Source organism: Cheilinus undulatus, linkage group 17 (assembly GCF_018320785.1).
Source record: "Cheilinus undulatus linkage group 17, ASM1832078v1, whole genome shotgun sequence".
NCBI lineage: Eukaryota > Metazoa > Chordata > Actinopteri > Labriformes > Labridae > Cheilinus > Cheilinus undulatus.
This window is the reverse complement of record NC_054881.1, coordinates 19,752,361-19,776,200: the sequence shown is the minus strand read 5'-3', so window position 1 is coordinate 19,776,200 and position 23,840 is coordinate 19,752,361. Positions and strand designations below refer to the sequence as shown.

General features: G+C 38.8%; 1 protein-coding gene across 1 annotated transcript in view; it reads right to left on the bottom strand.

Annotated features, from left to right (window-relative positions):
* The window catches only part of LOC121525257 (collagen alpha-1(XI) chain-like), a 108,025-nt gene that overhangs the window by 23,437 nt on the left and 60,748 nt on the right, over nucleotides 1-23,840 (bottom strand). Inside the window, exons 8-13 of the mRNA XM_041811141.1 lie at nucleotides 8,753-9,430; nucleotides 5,973-6,017; nucleotides 5,517-5,636; nucleotides 2,617-2,655; nucleotides 2,469-2,522; nucleotides 1,498-1,551 (exon numbers count right to left, since the gene is read on the bottom strand). Of these exons, the coding sequence (XP_041667075.1) occupies nucleotides 1,498-1,551; nucleotides 2,469-2,522; nucleotides 2,617-2,655; nucleotides 5,517-5,636; nucleotides 5,973-6,017; nucleotides 8,753-9,430 (990 nt within the window). The remainder of the gene's footprint in view (nucleotides 1-1,497; nucleotides 1,552-2,468; nucleotides 2,523-2,616; nucleotides 2,656-5,516; nucleotides 5,637-5,972; nucleotides 6,018-8,752; nucleotides 9,431-23,840) is intronic.

Genomic DNA, 23,840 nt, shown 5'->3' with positions numbered 1-23,840 from the left:
AACACCAAAAAAAAAAAAAAAATTCTCATGGTTTATTTCAGATTGGGTCACTGCAGCAGTGGGTAAATGATGTGAAGCCAGTTAGCAATAGTAGCATCTCCAATCTTCAATTCTCCTGGTGACCTAACATCCACATTCCTGTGCTGAATATGTCAATGCTTTGGTTATCTGTGAGTATGACCTGACACGGCCTACATACAACTTTTCCCCATTTTCTCGATCAAAATAGTGCTAAACTGCGCTGTTCCTGCGTGATGCTATCAGTGCTATCAATGACACATTCTGGTGTCGACTAATCTCTCTACACATCCACCAAAAGTTAATGAAAGTTTTAATGTCCATATAAACGGATGACTATAATCTTTCAGAAGAAAATTGTCACATTTAAGTGAAGAAATAAACAGAAAAGGGAAGCTGTCGGGCTTTCCTTCAGTTACCAATAAAGACTGTACAGAGCCAAGCTGAGCAATAAAATACCTCTTAAAGACAAATACAAAAGCCTATTGTTAGGAACAATAAGCAGGCAAGGTAGAGTTCCTCTTCTTTTCCTTTGTTTTCTCTTTGTAAATTGTTTTGGACTGCTTTTCATGTGGGAAAGAAACTTTGGGTCTACCTGTGTTTGAATGTCCGGCAGTCTTGAATGCATGCCAGCAGTGCAGCGAAGCTGAGACTGTGTCACCTTGAGATGACATCACAAGACTCAGGTAGCGGAAAGCTGCCACTGAGAGAAGGAGAAAACGCCAACTCGGACTCTACAGTAAACCAGTTCCTACGGACTTGAATGAAGCTTGTGGTTGTTTTTGAATTACAACCAAAACAAACTTAAATTGAACTGCTATGAAGCTTGAGCTCGCTGATCACCGCTACGCTGCTAGAGTGAACTAGGCTGGAGGCCCAGACAACCTGCAGGTGAGCTTACCCAGCTTCTGTTTCCAATACTGAAAACCAGTCCTGTTTACTTTCCATCTCTTTTTTCTAATACACTGGACGTTAGTGCTTTAGATCATGGCTTTGCTGATTTACCCGGTTTTAGCCTGTAACACTATCTTCAGGTCGGTCACTGCACTAAAGCTGGACCCTTCTGCACACTGAAAAGACATCATGTAGAGAAACCATTAATTGTTTGTTCCTGTTTTTGAATGTTTTCATAAATGCCCTACTTAAATAAATGCATTTTAACTACATCTTTGGTGTTATTTAAAAGAGCCTTAAAACAGACTTGTGGCTTCCCTTGCACTTTAGATTCAATTTTCTATCTACAAGCACCCTGCACTAACAGCTCCTGTTTTTCATCTTTTATTAAGGTAAATCAAAGTCTTTGTAATATGACCTTGAAACGGGTTTAGAAGAAAGGCCTTACTTTTTTGGGTTATAGTAAGTGACTGTTCTTAATGGCCCTATATCAGTTTCAGCAGTCATAGACAAACACCTAAGAGGCAACTTACATTAAGCATAAGAATAATTTCAGAACCAGAGAGTAAATGTAAAGATAATTACCATCTCTCCTGGTATCCCTGGCTGTCCTCGCTCTCCAGGTTCACCTGGTGGCCCCTGAGAAACAAAAAAGAAAACAACAACTTATAAAACATACACTACATTGGAATAAAAGACATTGATATGACTATTTTAAGTTGATTAACATTATAGCCATATCTACCAAAATATGGTTAGGGTACTAGAAATTTGTAAAAGATGCTGTAAATGTATCTTATATCACTGTTGTTGCAATGATGTTTCTTTATCTGCATGTCCTTTCTCTCTGTCTGCATCTCCATATCCTCTCCTTTGGCATCTCACTCTTTTTTTCTCTGCATCTCCCTCTTCTCTCTTTCTGCATTTACCTTTGCTTTCATCCTGCATCACTCTCTTCTCTTCCAGCCTCTCTCCTCTGTTTTTGTGTATCTCCTTCTTCATGCTTTCTGCATTTCCCTCTTCCCTCTTTCTGTCTTCCTTTTCTCTTTCTGCCTCTCTCTTCTCTAACTGTGCATCTCCCTCTTCTCTTTTTCTGTGTCTCCCTTTTAAATCTTGTTTCATCTACCTCTCTCTTTGTTCTGCATCTCCCTCTTCTTTTTTTCCGGCACCTCTTTCTCTCTTTCTAATCTCCCCCTTCTATCTTTCTGCAATTCCCTCTTCTCTTTTTCTGCATCTCCTTCATCCCTTTACAACCCCAACACAGCTTCAGCAGATGGGTGTTCAATATGAGCCTGGTTCTGGTGTGGTTTCCTCCTGCTAAAAGGAGGTAAACTTTTTTGCTGCCCACTGAACTGTGCTGAATGTTTCTTACTGCTGTGCTCATGGTGGATTAATGTTGGGTCTTTATAAATTACATTGTACAGTCTAGACCTTCCCTCTTTGTAAAGTGTCTTGGGATAACACTCACCTGAATTGAGGCTTTGGGAATGATTGATAAAGATAGAAGTTTAATATATACGCATGTATTGCTTCATCTTTATCTGCCTTTGTTTTACCTGTAAGCCAGGTCTGCCCATCTCTCCTGGTGGTCCTGCAGGACCTTCTTTACTCTGCAAGCTCACAAAAAGAAACCAGCCTCAGGTGAACAAGAACCAGGAAAAAAGTCCAGCAAAGACATGGTATTAAACGTTGCAGGACACTTACAGGCCAACCAGAACGAAGTAGCTGGTAGAAATTGGTTTGCTGAAACAAGAGTGGAGACACAGCATGGATTTTACTACAAAATTAGAATTAAAAAATAAACATGAAGGGAAATAAAAAACGAGAACCTGTTCTGGAACACATAACTGAATATTAATACCATAAGCTTCTCCCAAGCCATCTTAAAATCTGTCGATGCCTCATCACTAACTCTTATTCAGAAAAAAAGGAAGTATGTGAATGACCTCTGCAGGACGTCCACAGAAAGTTCAAAGCACTTAGAGTAACAAATCGCCTTCACAAACTACCAGCAGACTTTATTTCAAGCCTCTTATTTCAAGAACAGACTTTCAGTTTCCATCACACTGACATACTGCTGGGTGTGCTCTACAACACACAGCTGTGGCCACTGCAGAGATATTAAACAGATGAGGAAAGAGCATCAGCTTGCACGCACTCAAACAGCAGGGTCAAAGGTTTTATACATAGTCTGGGATCTTACAGGCCACGGTAAGATGGTTTAGCCTCTGAGGGCATCTGAAATCTTAAAAGTAACTGATGATGGATTACACAAAGGCTTACGAGGAGAAGAGAAAGGAGGAGCCATTTTGTCTATGAACATCAACTAGAGAGATGTTTCAAAGAATGATAGCAAATGTTCTGGCTTATGAGGATTTAGATGGGAGATAGATATCAATGTCATCACTCTGATTCTGTGCTGGGAGTAGACCTGGATGTGTTTAACCTCGCTTAGCTCAAATATCATCTGCACAGTGAAACAGTTAGCTTCCTTTAATATGTCCCTATATTCACAAAACTGTCTTACAATCTTTGAGCAATGGAAGAGGTCCACAAGTGGTAATAATTGCTGATGTGTTTATTGGGATATTACGCAATGAGATAAGCTTTGAGGTCAGGTAACAAACTGGAAACTTGTAATCAAACAACTGAAAATGTCACAATAAAAGATACTATAAAGATTTTTCCTTCATCAAATTTTGCTTGAAATAAACAAAAATGTTGATGTAAACCAAATACATATTACACAAGAAATTCTATTAACACTCTGGGATCATTTGATGCAAGTATGGATTTTATGTCAACATTTTAACCTTGTATTTCTTACTAATGGTGAGGTTCTGTAATTAGGGATGAACAATAGTGGATTTTATTTATTTTTAATATCTGATATGAAGATATTTCCGAACTTTATTTTCTAGCCAATACCCATGTTGATATAGATATACTTTTCTTAATAATACAAACACCAGAACTGAGTCGTTTCTTTTCATAGTGATTGTTTTTTTCCAGAAGCAGACATAAAAAAATCTCCCCCGTCTCCCCGTTGGATAAAAATTTATCATAGAGGGGTTAACAGTAGCAGAGGGGATAAATCCCCCCAGCAAATCAGACCCCGCGAAGCGCTTCGACGTCAGCACGGCGCACTTGAGGGTGAGGCAGGGCCATTTGAGCGCAGCTCAGCGCGGCTTGTTGTGGACGAACTTGTGATGGAAATGCAAATCAGCACGGCTTGGTTTGGCATAGCCAAAAGCCGTAGTGGAAAAGCCCCTTTACTGTGTCATTCAGTGTGCTCCTCCTTTATCCCAGCCAAGCTGGCTGGGAGGAGGGGCCAGCTTTATGATTTACTCAAAACCCTATAAAAGATTTTGAGATTTCTAGCCTGTTTGTGTTACAGTACTGATCAGAGGAGTAATTTCAGGGAGTTGATTGACCCAGAGTAATGATTAGCTGTATGTCTGAGATCCATCTCAATCTGGGCTACAAAATACCACATCAAAGACAAAAACAACTTGCACAGGCTAGAGACAAATATTACTATGAAGAGGGGACAAATATCATGCAGTGTTATAAAGCAGGATGTTTTGTCTGCTTTAAAACTCTTCTACCATAGGCAAAGATGAGTGTTTTGAATAGTCAGACATGTGCTCACCAGGAGCAAAACTTTGAAAAATCAACAACAGTTTGAAAAAATTTCAGCTGCAATTTAATTACGTTGTTGGTGTGAAACCCCACATTGACTTGCTACATGCTCAAAAAATTATACTTGTGCTAATTATAAGACAGAAAAAAACCCTCTGGTGTGCAAGGGTTTCTAGTGGAAGAAGTTCAACTCACTAAAGTTCAGACCTAGAATTTTGGTCCTTAGAAAAAAGATTAATGAGGATCCCAAATGATATATTCTGCCATCATCTTAAGCCAATTTATTGGCAGAAATGCTCATATCTACTGATGACAATGATTAACTTTTTAAGCCATCATCAGTATTGATATGCTGGTAATAGTGGGCATCCCTAAAAGTAAGTTATGCAAATTATGCTCTAGTCATTGTTCTTTTATTCCTAATACATCTTTGATTATGTGCACATTCTGTTTATTCCAAGCAGTCCACATATTGCAACCTTGATATGCAGCATATGTCAAAGATTAATGGTGTACAAAACCATGAAAAGCTGAAGTAATATCTTTGAAAAGAATGATGACTTTGTTTGTGATAATTTTTTTTTTCTAAATTTCTGGTCAATGAGAACTAAATCATGCATTGAGCATCCTGTGTTGGACAAATCTGAGTTTCCTCAAAGGTCTGAACTTTATTTAATTGTCTCAGAGCCTTACAGTGGTGTTAAATATTGCAAATAAAAGTGAAAACTGAGGTGTAAAAAAAACACCACAAGGTTGTCTGTCCTTTTCGGTTGTCAAAAAGAAGTCTTACCTATGAGGGTATGTCTGTTTCTTATTTCATTGTAATTTATTTTAAAAGTTGCTAAGGTATTTCATCTTAGACTAAAGTAGTAGGCTGGCATATTGCCAAAAACTGACAAACTAACGTTGCTAACAAGAGGACCAAACTGCAAGTGGGGCAATAAGGTTTTAGATTATCTTACCTGAAAGGCGGCCCATTCCTCTGCTGTGTTCTTCCACAGGTACAGGGTCGGTAAACCTGCTGGGCCAGGAGGTCCTGGTGCCCCTCTTTTTCCTGGATTCCCTTCTCGGCCCATCTTACCCTACAAGATGTACAGAAAATGGTGCATTAATGCAAAATAATTTGATTTATGACTTGATGTAGCACAAGCTTGTTTTCTGATTTCACCTCACACTAGCGATTTGCTTCAACTTGAGAGTCCAGGCATAAATAATCTGCATATGGTCTTGATGGAGGAATCAAAGGAGTTTATAGTGGTTTGAATTAAAATGTTGAAGGTGAATCTGAGCTATAAAAAAACATACAGCCACAGTGCCAGACATGGAAAAATCAGAGGTGCACTTAAACCTTAAAGAGTCAAGTGTACAAACTTAACACATCATCATAGGCTATAAAATCATGAGTGAGTTCCTCTTACCTTATCACCTTTAAACCCAGAGAGGCCGGGATCACCAGAGCAGCCCTGTGAAAACAGTAACAATCCTCAGTAAAACAGCAGAAAAGACTGCCTTGAAAATTGTTGGTCTTTTACAATTTAAATCTAAGACTTAAGGCTTTCTAACTGCTCCCACAGGTGGATCAAAAGAGCACCAAGAAAAGCAACAAACCAACTCCAAACCTCATACCTGTGGCCCTTTTCACTGTCTGCAAAACCCTTATTTTAAGGTCTGGCTCCAAACTGCCTTAATGTCTACATAATACTAAAGTTTTAATAACTAAAAAATGTGAAAGGTCTAGATTCTTCAAATTTTTGGCATTGTCTGAAATGCAGTAAAAATACTTGAAAAACAGAAAGAAATGAAGAAAAAAATGCACAATTATATGATGTTTCATGATGTACAAACATAACAGACTTGGTAGAGGTAAAGCAATGCATGACAGAAACTGATGCTGTTTAAACTGCTGGCCAATCAGAGGAGTGGGTTTTCTATAGTCATGTTATAGTTGGAGCTGGACTCTATGCTTATCTGTTTATTAGTGCATCTTTTACACATTAAAATCTAAAAGATGCAGTAAGCAGGCTCTCTATGTGCCCTATCACATCTACCTCTTAACAATCCATTGTGAACAAAGCCATTAGCCATGGCTTTTGCCCGTGTTAGCTTGCGTGTAGTTATAGTATAGTGGCAGTTTTATCAGAACTGGGCCACATTTCTTTAATAAAACAAGAGCCCAGAGCCACACTGAAAGGTTTTCATGACAGAAAAGACGCTTTCGCTCTTTTTCTGACCAGTCTCTGCAAGTTTTATCCACATCATAATCATCTGTTGAAATGCAGCATTTGCCTGTCAGTTTGTTGCAGAACTTGGTATGCGTAGAACCTCATTTCGTACCGGCACTCTGATTGGCCCATCATGAACATTCGTTCAGTCACCTTCTGATAATTTTTTAAAAAGTTTAGCCCTTTCCAACGCTTTCTGTAGTAGCTTTCCCAGATGAATGTAAAATATATACACACAATGGATACATGAAACAGTCTATCTGGTGTGTCAGGTGTGTCATGTGTCAGGTTACACATTTGATTTCCGAGGGACCCTCTTAGGTCACCACGAGTGTCCTGAGGACTACACTGAAAACCTTTCACGTCATAACCTGATATCTAAAGTGGATGAAAATTTGAATAGCAATTATTAAAAGCATTACCTTTAGTTTTATATATCGTCTCCTGAGTGTGGTTTTTATATAAGCCATTTATATAAGCAGGCTTCTACATCACCCTAACACAGACTTATTTTTCTATATGTTTTAAATGTACCTTGTCCTCCATATGTGTGTGAATAAATAAAAAAAACCTGTTTACATTATTTCTGGTACTTGATTTCATATGTATAATGTGCAATGCCGGCCTTGGAGCAGAGAAATAGAAAGCCTGAGAAAGATGTTAAAGCTTTGTACCTTTATTTTGCACCAGCTTGCCTTGCATTGCAGGATCTGGTGAAACAGTAATGGGTGAACCAATGGGTGAACTCACAGTCTGTTTGCTTAGCCGAGAAAGAAGACGGATGCAAACCCTACTTCTAATTGTTAAATAGACAACCTCAGCATTAGTATGCAGCCTCACTCTGGAGAGAGTTTATTTGACCAGCAGCCGAAATTCTTGTTACAGGCCCTTTTTATTGTGAAATGGTGCCTTACCTACATGTTGTTACATATTTTCTAAGCGCTGCAAAAACAATGGTGTTTCACAAAAAAGTCTATATTATTTCTAGTTTTTCAACACAGAAAGCTGAGCAATTTGTACTTTCTTAAGTCACTGTGGTCATTAAAGAATTCAAATCTGCTGACATTGCAAAAAGCTGACATAGGTCGTTTTAATTGTCCTAGATAATTATAAACAGAAATAACTTATTGTCTGCTTTTGAAATTATCCAAACTAGCAATTAACAAATTTACATTTTTGATTATTAGGTCCACCTCTGGTCAAAGTCACATCCCTTTGCATCTCTTCAGAACACACCTTTTACTGAAACATTATGTTTGAAACAATCCTCGTGCGAGGCTAATGCTCCAAGATAGACCTGAAATTCAACACATGATGAGAAGAAAGTAGTATTCTAAGCCAACAGGACGTCTTCCTTCATGTTCCCTACATACGTCTTCAATCACACTAATCGTGCTGAGTGATCTTGTGGATTTAATGGTGGTTTGACTCCAGAGGTTGGCCCAGACATGACCAGATGTGCAGTCTGGTTCTGGTTCTGTCTACCTTGAAGTTCCTGTGATCACCCATCTTTTATACCAGGTAAACCCTCTGATTGGATTGTATCAGATAATTTTACTCCTTGGCAATAATTAGATAACTCTTCAGCCAGAGAGAACAGTGCTCAAATTAAGTGGGGCTATGATAAACTGTTGAGAATCCTTAGCCATGCAGTTCCCTTAGAGCTCAAATCTGAGCTTCAAAGACATGTGGATCAACATATGTTTGAATAGTGTAATGTTCTCTGATCAAACTCAGATGGTAGCTGATGGGGAACAGCTCTTGTAGGCTGTGAAGAAAAGCAGACGTCACTTTTTTCATTCACAAGGCTTGTCTGTACTTTATCTTAGCCTACAACATACTGCTCTGATATGATACATAAAGTGTAAAGATAAATCAGTGTAAAGCAACCTCAGCTCTGCCTAAACAATGTCCACAAACCACTACAACAAATCGCATTAAAACAAAGGTGTTACATCAGCAAGAAGACCACTCACTTCTGGCCCTGGTGGACCCATTCGGCCTGGTGGTCCTCTCTGGAGCCAGTACATTTTGCCATCCGAACCCAGGACAAGGTCTCCATCTCTAGATACTATAGTCACAGTGCCAGCGGGCTCCTTTTTTGGCTGTCTACCCTTGTTCTCAGTCTTTCGATCACCATTGATGGGTCTCTTGTCATTGGCGTCTGCCTTTGCAGATGAATCAGGTAAGACAACGTGAGGTGTAGGCGAGACCGATCTGAACCTCCCATCGGCCTCCACTTTTAGGGAGTCTGTGGTTGTTCTCGGATCTAAAGGGATCTTTGGATTTAAAGGAAATCCCACTGAGGGCTTCTTGGTGGCACCTCCGATATCCAGATCAATGATGTCATCAGAGGGTTTTCCAGGGAACAGTGAGGTAGTCCTCCCACTGGAGTCTGTCTTTTTATCTGTGGTTATATTTTCCTCAAAGTCTTTTGAGGACAGTTCAGGCTTCCCCTTCTGGATTCCCTTAAGTCCATTTCTGGGGGGTTTCCACTGAGGGTTGATTTGTCCTCCATGTTGGAATATTGGATCCAACAAGTCAGTGTCCTCATCTATCACAAAGACATCCCCACGACCTAGTGAGCCTTTTCGACTGGATCCAGAAGGCACTGTTCCATCCCCACGAGGACTCCCTCGTCGCAAAAACCCATTCTGGAGAGAAAGAGAAAAATGTATTGGAAATTATTCAAGGACAGTCTTTACATATTTAAACAGATGTTTCCCTGGGTTGTGTCATGTTTTGATGTCAATAGTTGGTTTGGATATAGATGTCTCTTCGTGCACAAGAGTCTGTCTTTGGGCCAAACAAAGATGACTCTCATAAACATTAGCATATTCCAGTGTGTAACTTCTGATTCCAATTTGTTATTTCTGCAGAGCTACAACTAGACAAACCAATGGCCTCTGAGCAGGCCTGTATTAAGGGAGTTTGTGTTAAGAGTTAAGACCTCTTACTTTATGGATTTCATGGGTGTAAAAAAAATAAACGGGGGGGGGGGGGGCATTTTATCTGATATTGAATATAGTAATATTAGGATGTAATGTTATGAAGTTACTTTGTAAATCAGATAATGTCTTGTTTTAATGGCACTATTCTAACAAAAAGGACAGTAACAGTTTCCTCTAACTTCTGGAAAAACCCTTACTTGACCACTTAGTCCATTTTTGAAAACAGTCACCAAGTTTATGCTGATATACAGCATGATATGTTTGGCTAATAATAAGGCTGCATTTACACTCAAAGATTTAATGCTATACAATACTTTTTTCAGATTGAATTTTTCTGTGTACTCATATTACTATGACTCCTGTGTTAACTTAAAGGATCAACACGGAAAAAAGAAACATATTAAGCACACAAAAAGTCAGAGTGAAATGGGAAGCAATGGGCTCTATGCACAGCAGGGGGTGGTGTATTTCCAGTGGAAACTAAGGCAGCTTCACAACTTCCACCCAACGATACGTGCTAAGCCAAAACGGAACCTAAACCCTCCTGAACTGCCTTAATTTGTCCGTTTCATTGTTTTTTTTGTTTCGATTATTGTTTGTGTTTATTCTATCATCGCTTGGCATCCAAACATGTTAAAATGATGCTTCAAAAACAGGTTAAAAGCACCTCTGGACATCGTTGCTGCATGCTACAATATACATCATATACATATAAATTTAACTCTTCATTGACAATCAGCTCAGGTAACTCATGCAAACAGCGAATAAACCGCAACGAATTTGCCATCATACCCCTTTCTCTTCTCCTGACTGGAAGTGTGGGAGCGGTCTAATGCCAAATGCGGAAGCAATTCATGCATAGAGTCCATTGATTTTGAGTTCAGACACAAGTTTAAAAAAAAAAAAAAAACACTGTATAGTAGCAGTTATAGTGTATAGTGTATAGTATATATTTTGTCCACATAATAGATGTCAGACACAATGGTCTTACTTCATTAAATCTTTATATTTTTGTAGTGACCCAGTTCTGTGATGTGGTTGTTGCCACAAATCTACAAGTTGGCCCTCCGCGTCTGATGTCCATTTGACTTTATGATTCTTGTTTATCATTTTTGCCATGGCTGTGTTTGCTGTACTTCCTTCTTTAATCAGCTTGCTTACTGAGTGGCCGTCATTCTGTTCCACATCACAATCTTCATACCTCCTCAGCTGTCCTTGGTTTTGCCCACACAGCAGGATTTCTGACTGCAAATGTGCCTGTGTTGACAGTCTTAAATCTCAGTAGCTCCAGTCATCTTCCCAGCAGATCAGACCACTCTAAACACACCTCACACCAACAGGGTAATCTGGCAAGATAATCTTTAGAACCCTTCAGATAATTTGGCCTTTGAAGACTTTGGTTGAAGGGGGGAATAAGGCAAAATTTGTCATGATTATCCTGTAGTGTTTGCCAGGCTTTAGGGTCTTTATTTTGGGCACTGCCAGCATACTGACTACGACATGCTTCAACTCAGTTTTACTCAGCATCCAACACATTGATTATAGTCTGTATACAGCCCCTGCCCTGAATAAAAGACACTAAAAGGACATTTCTCAGTGCTGGCTGTTCAGTTTCTCTTGTAATTGCATGAGTTCAAAGTTGAACAGCTTAAGTCAAACAGAATCTGACTTTTTCATATCATGTCTAGGACAGCAGTCATGATCTGAGTCCCATAGAAGCCACAAAGCAGAATCAGCTCACTTTGGCCTGCAGGATGAAAACAGCCTCAGTCTGTTAGTTTCTAGTCTTTCAAATGCAGCTATCCCTCCCCACTGCTCCTAACAAATTATTCTTTTTATCCAAGTAGTTTCTATCCAAAACACGTGAAATGTGCTGTCTCTAATTAACATGTCTGTATTACTGACTAAGCCGCCAAGTGGACCTCAATAACTGCAGATATGTTGATGATTAAAATTTCAACTCCTCGGCCGCCATTAAATCTTTAACAAGTAAAAGTATCACAACTGCATTTCCATTTGTGTTACCTTTAAGGCCATATGCTGACACAACACCTATCTTTTACCGCTCTATATCCTGATTCTGCATGAGAAAGCTACTGTACTTCAATCCAAGGTCCCTCCCAGGCAGATGTAACTGTCTAACAACAAAACTAACCACAATGGCATTCACTGTAAATCTGTTTGGTTAATAACATGCACTGCCACATTATGAACTTATTATTGACTCCTGTGGTGTCTGTGCCACTTAAAAACACATCTTTCAAAAGAAACAAACAAAGCACTTAAAAGTTTTGTGGCATCCAGAGGTGAAAGGAGAAAAAGAAAAATTAACAGCATGGAAAACTCTCTGACCATGCTTATTCTCCTGTTGTGTCATAAAGGATTGCATGCAGACAAAAAAAACAACAAAAAAATGTCAGTATATTGTTCCTGAGGGAGTAGTGGTGCACAGATAGAGGCTCTGCTGATGGGATAGGGACCGAAGGGCTGTAAATTTGATTTTTGATTACCCTAATGGGCTGAGATGGAGAGCAGTAAATTATGGCTGAGATGCATGTGGGGAGCAGGAGGACAACCAGGAGGAAGAAAGGGAAAGAGCGGTATGCTTTTGCAGAGAATTTTTCATGCAGAGCACTCATACTTTTTAAACTATCAGACCTTGTATGTAAGGCACCACATAGAAGGGAGGAGAAAAACTGAGGGAGAAAGAACAGTCCATGTTTTTATCTCTTGCCGTTTTACCAATTTCAAACCAGTCTAAAGTTCAGAGAATGCTCAGAAAACACTACAATTTGATCACAATTTGCTTAAAAGTTGCTGTGGGTGAGGGATTTAGTTTGGTTTTCCAAAGTGTGGCATAGTAATGTTTGCACTGCTGGCCTTCAGTGTTCCTTGAAGGTTAGTGTCAACATGCTTGTGGGAGGAAAAAGTGATGTAGCATCTTCAGGGTCACTGTAAAAACAAGAGCACCTTGTATTTGAAATTTGGGTTTTATTGCAATGCTAATGTTTTGGTTCATGTCTTAGATTAAGCTGCTACATTTTAATAGGGGTTGTTGTTTTGAATCTGTATGAATCATATGTTTTTGATCCTATTCAAATTAAACTGTTTTGAGTTCTGTTTTTGTTGTGACTAATACAGTCGAGTTAATTACCACTTCTAAGTGGAACTGTAATATTTCAAATTCATTTATTTAATTCATTTGTTCTTGTGACTATTGACTCTGTGTTTACCACCTCTAAGTGGAACTGAGGTTAAGTTCACTTTTGTGACTGCACAGGTCTGTCAGCTGTTTTGACCACTTTTAATTGGATTTCTGATTGTCTTATTTAATTCAAACACTGCACTAAGTCAATACGCAACTTTTATTTCTACGTGAAACAGAGCTATTACACCATTCTGAGTAGAAATGTGTTTTTATGTTTAATGGAATAAACTTAAAACAACTAGTGGTTAATCCATTTACTTCAGTTATTTTTGTAAACAAAAACAATTGAAGCTTTCATCTAGGTAATTTTGAGTATCGGACTGGGGCTCGGTGGTAGAAATTCGATATCAATAAAGTCGGATCAGGATCTGAGGCCAAAAATGCTGATCAGGACAACCCTGGTGATAAGTACAGTTTGAGTTACAAAGTTAAAAGGGTCATGAATCTATCTGCTATATTTATTTAATACTGCAGAAAAAGCAAACACATCTCTTAGTGCTTATTCGCAAACTGCTAAACATCAGAATGATAACACTTTCATCATGTGCTTGATTTCATCCTTAAGTATTTAGCTCAAAACAGCTTTGCATTTTGAAAACCTCACTAAGCTGTGAACATGACTGTAGACTTAATAATCACAGCTCATGCTGCATACTCTCAGGTTTGGCCCCAACAATCCATCTTTCGGATATTAAAAAGAGCTTAGGGCTGGGGGTGGCTATCACGTTTCTCAATGTAAAATTCAATTGAGCATGGTCAGATTGTGTTATCAGAAAGAACGACATGCCCAAATGGTACCTGAAAAGCTGAGCCTGGCTCCATTAATCAAATCTGAAAAGTAAGAAGACTTGGCAGTCTTTAAACTGTGTCTGTAGTGAAACCCAGCCCTTGATGTACCCTGTCAGGGTACACAAATGGTTGAGATAGGCAAGAGACCAAAAACAGGACCCAAAGTTGAACAAAGACCCTTTTTCTCTTTCTTTTTTAATCATAATCCAAACAGCCATCCCTCATTGATAAGCTGACACTGGATCTCCCTGGCCAACACCGCCCCCCTCAGTTTATCTACACAGCAGTCAGAGATCCCTCTAGTCCAAGCTATATTTAGTGAAATGAAGTTCTATGGCAAGCCGGCTGCTTTGTCAGGAGCCAATAAACAAGCTGTCAAACACTGTTTAACAAAGAAAGACATTTTCCATGGAGTAACCCAGAAACAGATGTATAAAATCTTTTTTCTGGTTAGCCATTGCAATCCAAATGTAATTGACTCTTAGAATAATGACGTAAATGTACATCACAGACTTTATAAAAAAGACGGTGACTCACAAGAGAAATATACAACTTAAAGCTCCACAGGAGTCAAGGTCTAAGTACGACGCAGTCTACTGCCAGGTAAGAAAGGTTGCAGGCTTTGCCCCATTAGACAGGCGCAAATCCATGCAAGGAGATGTTGGTTTGTTGAGACAGTAGGACACCTACAATTTAAGAATATAAAATATAAGTTCTTTTGGTGAACTACACCCCGTATGTTGACGGTCATTGTCCTTATGATCTTACTATGTTAATGCATGACACCTGGAACCGTTCTTGGAGAACTGTAACAACACCATAAGCATAATGAAATCCTTACCAACCCTTAATGCTGTCATCATCAACAAAACCAGGGGTCAAAAGTTGACAAACTACAACACTGAGCACTTCCTAGCTTTAAAACTCAGAACTATTACAATTTTCTAAAGAGCAGACACTCTATAGCATGCATGCGAGTAGTTATCTTGTCAAAAACCTTTAATAATCCCAGTAAATAACTCTTTAAACCTTTATATCATGTGCCAAGACAATGTTTACACTCTCAAACAGCATGCTGGAGCAAGCATAGACATTGTGCTTATTTAGTGTGTGTTCATGCCTTTGTATCCTAATAGCAGACTGCATGAATAAGACTTGGCCCACCTAGATCTATAGGGGAAATGACAGCCAGGGTATCAAGTCATCAGTCTATGTCAGTATGCATGGCTGCAGGCTGAAAAACAGAACAATTTTACATGAATCTTTATGGCTTTCAATCCTAATGGCAGACTGTAACTTTTTTAACCAATGTTTGCATTATCAGAGGTGTTTGCACTATCAGCTCCTAAACACTCAGGCCCCTTACTCAAATTCCTAATAGCCAATGGAAAATGGGATGCACTCATGAGGGAAATCTTAACTGGTTTGCATGGAGCCCTGACCTTATCTCAATATACAGTAAGGCTAAAAAATGTTTGATTCCCAGAAATGTTTCAATAACCAACTTCTAAAATATTTAAAACACATTAATTTATCTTTTTAAATATCCAATAGAATTTTTCAACCACTGCAGCTTTATAAAAGAGAGAACTTCAGTCGTATTTTAACCTCAAGCTGTTGCATGCAAGAAAAGAGACAACAGTGCTCCATCCAAAAAGCAAAAAGCAGAGGCAGTGACGGTGATGTCACTCAGGGGATGTATTTTTAATCTGAAAACTTTTGGCTGCAAGTTCAACACAGCTGCACAATGATGGATGCACAGACATGTCCAAAATAGAGACAAAATCTGGAAATACAAAGGTTAGGGTCTGTGCAGAAATATACAGCACCCTTTTATTCAACTGGATGTAGTCATAGTTGTAGGTGGAATATTTTAAAACTGATGTATTGCCTGTTTGTGGGGATAAGTCTTAAGACACTGTCAGAATTGAACCAATACTGGCAATGTTTCCTGAAATGCAGGAAGCAATGTGCAGAATTTTGAGCAACAAATAAAAAATTACCCAACATTGAGTGCTTAGACTTCTGCTTTTGTTACCATGGTCTCAAAATGTTTGATTTTTACTAGTATGATAACAACATTTAGAAGTTCAGTAGTCTGGCAACCTTAAGCTAATCTCATGGCTTCACCATCAAATTACTATGTAAGACTGAGTGTAATTATTATGTGTAAATATAAGCCTGAGTAATTGATTGTTCTGTAGGTTACCTGTATGTGTCGAAAATCTAGATTATGGGGAATGAAAATCTAGATTCTTTCTTGAAATTCCTCCAATGCCCCTCTTAAGCTTTGCCCCGTTATATTCGCTCATTAATCATTTGATTGTCATTTTTACTGAACTCGATATGAATGCATCATGATATACCTGTCCATCTGTTGTTAGGTCTACTAATTAACTTTAATTTTGCATTGGACTTCTTTATTAACTAGAGGGACCTGCTGCTAAATTTGGGAGTGCTTTTCAGCACTGAACTGAGCAGATTAGGAAGAAATGTGTCCTGTAGCAGCTGAAGCCAGAGATAGGAATGCATACTACTCTCTACTTTATATACCCCGGTTTCGATTTCCATCCCCACAATGAAGAAAATAATTTGTAAAATTTTAATCTAAGAATTTTAGTTTGTACAAATATCATGTTTTTTAATCTCACAGTGAAAGCAAAGGATGAGCTAATACAATACAAGTATAAAGGCCTCAAACATTACTGCTTCTCCTTCTTTTGATGAGTCTTTCCGACATTCAAGGCAGCCACTGATCCGACATGTAAGGACTTGAAACAATCATCCATCACACTGTCAAGTCTTATTTATTATGATACTCAGTTACAGTATCATGATGAGGTAATCAAGTTGAAAGAGATACAAAAGTCTGTGTGAGACTCCTGGTACAATGTTGGATGAATTTGATAAGCTTGCCTTTAGATACAATGATCTTGTCAGTTTAAACATCTGATCAGTTTCACAAGATATTGTTGAAATAACAGCACATTTAGGTTGTAAATTATCATCTTTATATGACACCAAACAGGGGGAGGTATCACTGTGTCTCCCCATATGTCTCTGCAGCATTCATAGTGAAAGCAGACTATCACAGGACTGTAAATATCATGGCTTTAAGCAGCACTGTGAATTGGGCTGCAGCCAACTTTCAACACCATTTTAAAGAAAATAAACATGTTTTTGTGAGAACAATAAATAAGTTAGACTCAGGGCAGCCTGACGTGGCACACCTGGACTAAATTAATGGTTTTAACAAACCCCTGTGTCCCTCCATCAGCACAGGTCTCCTCAGAAGTCTGTTTCCACGTGTAGTTGACGGATCCTCTGTTAAAAGCAATGAGAAATCTGTGGAGGCCTCTCAGTCTGACACTCTGCGCTGCAGGCTAAAGCACTTTCATCAACATGCACACACACAGACAATGAACACTTGCTCCTACAAAGGGCTAATCAAATGGCAAGGTCCGTAAATCTAACCGAGACACAGGTATGCAGACGTTCTCAGACTGGCTTGGTCTTGCAAACTGCAGCAGGCAATTTAGTCCTGAAAAAATGTACGATGACAGAATTCTGATGTTTCTGAATAAGGACTGAATGCATAAAAGGTGAGGGGAAAATCTGTTAAATGTAGCATTAAAATGGACAAACATTGCCAAAAGGCTTGGTAAAAACGGCAAAAAGCAACAAAAATTAAGAACAACAAACCCCCAAATATTTGCACAGTCTATGGTGACAAGCTTGAGTCTCAAATGGCCAAATCTCAAAATGTTATACCCCATGGGTATAACTTTTGGTCTTTATATGAGTGTTTTCAGCAGAAGTGCCATGTGCACAAGAGTAGCATGTGACTACTTATTGTCACTCTCAAGATTTCAGGAGCACAGCAGGTTTTGTTCAGCAGGTTCTGTGCAGGATTAACACCTTCATGATCTGGGATTGAATTCCCAGCAGGACCACCCGTGTGCCACTTTGGTTGGGATCAAAGCACCAAATTTATCACCACACACTGGTGGTCCTGGGATAGGAGACAAGTAAAATAGAGAAAAGAAAAAACATGGCATTTAAAAAACAATGCATGATCCACAACCTTCTGCTAAGCTCAAACTTCAGTAAAGCACTTTCATCCCCATACATGCATTTGAGTTAAGACACTAGAAACCATGAAACAAAGATGGTTAAGGAGTTTTCTCTCCTTTCAAAATAAAAAAGCATGTTTTCTCGGATAATCTAACTCAAACAAGGACAACTCTACTAAAATAAATGGTTTATAATGAACATCAGGGTCTTGCACGCTGATCTTCGCTCCTTTTTATTTTCATTACACTGAAAACATTTGACTGAAATCACTGATGGAAAATGAGTAAAATCAACAGTGTCTGACCAAAATCCATTGGTAGATGTACTGTGCTTTGCTAATAAAGCCCTTGTTCAAGCCTCTTCACCACATAAATCAATGATAAATATGCTACTTCAGTCAAGTTCTTCAAAATAAAAGCTCTTTGCTGTTCCATCCATCCATCCATTTTCTGTACTGCTTATCCTGTTCAAGGTCACAGGGGGCTGGAGCCTATCCCAACTGGCATTGTTATTTTTCTAAAATGCTTTAATTGTGAACACCCTCATAAGGAAATGTGCTCAGGTCAGTAACAGCCTCACACATCAGCAGGGTAGAGACAAAACATAAAAGCAGTTAGAAAGAAGTGAAAATACACTTTTCTGTCACCCAGGCCCAGAATGCAGACACCTAAGATCAGCCTTACATAACTAACAACTGGCTCGGGCATCACATCAGTGTATTTGTGACATATAGGATTAGGTATTGTCTTGGTTTTTCTCATATTGGTGCTAAATCCATACAGGTGCCTAAATGGTGCCTGAGTCAATACTTCTAAGAGAAAAAAAAAGTCTGTTGAAAAGTTGGCAGAAGAATAAGCTGTCTAGGTATCTTTAATGATTTACAGAAATATCTTTAAAAGATGCCAGTAGAACATGGGATAAGAAAAGGAAACTGGTTTATCTTCTTTATGAAAGAGGCTCAAGCAAAATTCATAGTTGTGTCAGAGACAAGCAATAAATAAGTCAAAGTGACAATTTCCTTGGTAGAAACATGCATGCAAAGCAGCGACATTACTCCAGATAGCAAAACAATTAAGACATTAGTGCTAAGTTAAAACAATGTCAGTGTGCATGAATACCACAAATTCATCGACATATTTCTTGTTGATGTGGCAGGGGGGTTGCATATTGTTGGCAGGGTGTTGAAATGAATGCATATCTATGTTGAAGATTGGTCGGGTAAGTATCTGATGTGTTTGTACCAGTACTATATAAGTACTGGATTTCAATACTTATCCCTAGTGACATGAACCACTTCTCCTGGAGCCTAAGTTCCTTTAGCCTGACTCACAAACTCTAAATGCACAGTGCTTAGCTCTTTGACTGCTAATGTTGATATCAGACCATCCTTTATTGCAGATTAGCAAAGGAAATGAGAAATCTTGCATCTTAGGTTTCCATTTAACACAGAAGCAGCAGCAGGATGTGCTTTAAGTTACACTGCACATGGATGTCACTAGGGTGCATGCTCGCATCTCAGACATGATTGAAAAAACATTTACAGAAATTAGCCTTATTATTTACTATTCTCCTATTCATTCCATACACATTCAAATACAGTTTGTTGTGTCCATGACAGCTATTTGGGGATCAGAGTCTTGTCTAAGGACACTGTGAAATGCTTCGTAAAATGTGACATGTTGATTGGTCAGACCAGCCATAAAACACTTCTTGTAGAACATAGAACTCTTCTATGTTCCAAAACACAACTAGGTTATGTTAGACAATGTTAGTATCTGCTTTAAAATAAAAATAAACCAGAGTTTTTAAAGCCTGATGACTTGTACTGTGGAGAATCACTGCACATGAACTGCTATATTCATGTTTTATAACAATGACAGAAGAAAAAGAGCCTGTATCAGTTTTGATAAAACTGGTTGGATTTAGATTTGACCCCAAAAATGCATGATGGCCTGCCCTAAAGCGGTGTGCATTCACAAAGACAGCTATATCCATTTATGTGCTCTACTCAACAGTGATTGAATCTGGGGAACAAAAATTTAATTGGTTTACTTTGATTAATTTTCAATTATCTTCTGATAATTTTCTTGATTAGCCTTGTAATTTCCAGTCAGTATAATTTGAACAATGCTCATCACAGTTTCGAAAGTATATTCATTACTTTTTGTCCTTCAAACTATTAAAAGCCAAAAAGACTTTTTGTGAAACTTTAGAAAGCAAGACAAACAGCAGATCCTTACATTAGAGAAGCATACACCACTTAAGGTATGGCACTGTTACATAACAAATGACTACCAAACTATCATTTGGCAGTTCAGCTCAAGTCAAACCTTCAGAAGCCACAAATGAAAGAGTTTTGTGTTAATTGTACTAGCATCCGTTCTGAAAGGGGGATAAAATTCTCTTGATTCTCCTAAAAGCATTTTGCCTTTGTGTAAAAGAAAAGATCTCCAGAACATTTAACCCTATCAGGGTTCAAGAAGAAAGAGATGCAGACTGTACAGGGTTAAAGCAGGCAGTACCTTGGCTTTTCGTTGCCTTTGACCTTGCACGTGCAATCTCTCCAAATCCAACAGCAGCAGCAACAGGCATCCCAGCAGCAAGTACCATCCAACATGGTAGAGCATGACTGCAGGAGACACCTCAGGTCTGTCTGCACTTTAACTCTGGGCTCATTGTACCCACAGGCAGAGCTCTGCACAGGAGGCTGATCCTGCTCCAAGCAGACACACCTACACACCTACTGGGTACACACCCTTCCACAAGTACCAACCATACATCTTGTAAAGACAGTACAACTCATCTGGCATATGTAGGAGACTGTGGCTCAGCCCATGAACCCTCAGGGTGGCCTCAGTGAAAAGTAAGACAGGGATGATGTACAAGCTTTTACAAGGTGAATACATTCTTTTCTATACTAAGTCAGGATACACAGCAAAATCGCCAGTGTTAGATTAAGACTGAGAGTGTTAAATCTAACACTAGAAAAGTGTGTATATGTGTCCACTCTTTTGAGTGTTAATTTAACACTTTTCAAAGTGTTACTTTTTTACACTGGACCAGTGTTACTAAAACACTGTATGGTGTCAAAAATTTACACTGGTGAACACAGAGTAGTGTTGATAGTACTCGACACTGGCGTCAGTGTTAAAAAATCAACACTAAGGAGTGTATTACAATTAATTTCAGCAGGTGTAAAATACTGTGGATAGCAACTGCCCCTCTTCCACCAACCTGATAATAACAAGAACCAAGACACGTAAGTTCCACAAAATAGGTGTTGGACACACCTGACAAGATTGACTGTCACCTCACATTATGAGGTATTCAACCGCGAGCAGGGAATTATGAAACAGACTCAAAGACAAAGCTTGTCCTGAGATGACAATCTGCCCTCACTCCACAGTTAGTCATTAACTTTTGCCACAGCCAAGACTTGACCAACCTAGAAGACAACTACACTCGTAGTGCACAAGTGTTTATGCATCAAAAACTTAGGAGCTCAAGATAATTCAAGAAACATATGCAAGTGAATCCCAGCAGTGACCCCTGTACAACAGGCAACATCTAAACACAGCTAATCATTTAAATACATCTAAAAACATCTGAACCCAGCTTAACACTCTGCACTAAGGCATGATGGGAAAACTCTGCCCCCCAGATTTGAAATTGCAGTAGGTGGGGCTTGGATCAGCTGACTCTCTACAGTGTTGGAATAACACTGGTTGATTTAACACTGTCAAATAACTCCAACACTGAAGACCATTTACTCTGAATGGAGTTAAAATAACACTTTGAGTGTTAAAATCAACACTGAAATGTTTAACACTGAGAATTCAACACTCCAGTTTTTGCTGTGTAGGTATTGGATCTTTGAGCACATTAAAACATCGAAAGCAGGAATGAGTATCATTTAATTTACTTATTGATTTTGAAACCTTAATCAGTACTCTTAACAATCCAAACTCTTATCAATACCACTTACAATGCAACAATTTCCAATATATATTAACCTTTCAGTATGGCTTTCACAGTTGAAATGGTTGGATAAATATCATTGTTTTTCTTTTCTTTCCTTGCTTTAATTACCTGGGATGTAGCTGCTGTAGCTACATCCAAGCTAAAAGTTCCACCGGCAGGGCTCATAGTAAAAATAAACCATGCCTGGCTGGATGAAGAACAAAAGCATCTTTTTCTGCAAAGGAAAACAATCAGTGCTGTACTTTGCTCTTTTGTAACCAAGAAATATGGTCTAATTCTGATACAGACTGCTGCTATAGCTGCATCCAAGCTCATAACTACACAAGTCACCATTGTTTACCAGTTTGCAGTACAATTAACACCTGTAGCCACCTTGCTCTGCTCAGTTGACAGTGATTGGTCTGTCCGTTCTTAGATCAGGCACAACTGTTGGATCATTACAAGATGACATGAAATCTGGCCAATCCATGGTCTTTGCATGGTTAGAAATGACAAGAGGACTATGCACCACATGGCAGGTTAATATTTATACTACAAGAGTCAAGTAGGACAAAACTATGCTGACTTTAAGACCGTTTTGGTGCAGCTCTTTATCTTGGTTTTGAGTCTAAGCCTGCAGCTCAAAGACCTCCTGTCTCCCCACTGCTACTGTTGAGAATAAACAACACACAATAAAATGTTCATAACATAATCCCACAGCCTGGTGTTGACTGTGAAACAGTGATCTAAAACTGAAGATTTAGTACTTAACCACACTTTTCTTGTTAATGGTTGAACACATGAATAAGGGGCAGCCAGTGATACACACAAAGGTACACACACAAACATACCTTACACTAGGGCTGGGCGATATATTGAGTATACTCAATGTATCCCGGCTTTTGCCACGCACGCAAACATATTGCTTAAAAGTCGTACATTTTAGAGAGAAGACGGCACAGCAGCGGACAAATGTGATCCACTTCTCCACAACTACGGATTCTTATCTCAGCCTCAGTTATAAACACAGACAATACGGACTTAAAATGTTCCTGCCTCCAAACAAGCTTTTTTCCCCATGATCATACAGGAGAGCTTCTTGAATAAGGTCTAAAGATGCTCCTGTATTGATTTTTACCCTTTCTGCATACAATTTTATCAAAAATCCAATAGAACCGTCTATTTTAATCACCAAACTAGTGTCATTTGGGGTTGAATTAACATTATACAGCTGCTTAGAGGGCATTTCAAAATATCGCGATATATATCATGTATCAGAATGTAGCAAAAATAGATCGGGATATCAATTCTAGGCCATATCGCCCAGCTCTACCTTACACAAAATAAATGCATGTTCTTCTGTCTAAAATCCACCTAAAAAAGGACAAGAATGAAATACAAAATCACAGACTGCCCTGGCCATCAGAACAGAATCATACTAAATAGAGATGGGAAACAAAACTGGCTCCAGTTGAGAGGATAAAAGGTTTTCTCTATCAAAGAAAATGAGCAGAAGAATTGTATTCCAATTCAAGTTCCGTTTTTTATAGCCAGTAATTGCAGACAAACAGATAAATCTGGCAAAGTGCCTCTGAAGTTCCCTCTAAATAGGCAAGAGTTGATAAAGTGTCCTCAAAGCTGCCCTCTATGAGGACAAAAGTGGGCAAAGTGCTGCCCTCTTAGGTGCCCTCCTAACAGACATCATTTGAAAAAGCATCTTTATATCCTTTTAAAATGACAATACATGATAAACTGCCTTCCAGTGGTAAGTACCCTCCAGGATTCTCTTCCAGTAGGCAGAGTCTCCTCTAAGTAGACATAATCACATGTCCAACAGTTCAGTAAATGTAAGAAAGTGCTTCAAGCTCCTTGGTGTAAAGTTTATTTTCAATGACATCCTTCCTTGTGTATCTCTGTTAAAGAAATAGTTATATGGTTTGGACTTGTCTGTTTTTTAAAGAGCTGTAGACAGTATAATCCTACTAGAAAAAAAAAGTTAGATCTTCACCTGGATTTTTCATTATCTTTCTATAAATTAAACAATAAAGGACAACTTTCTGAATAATGGCACCCCATTGCTCA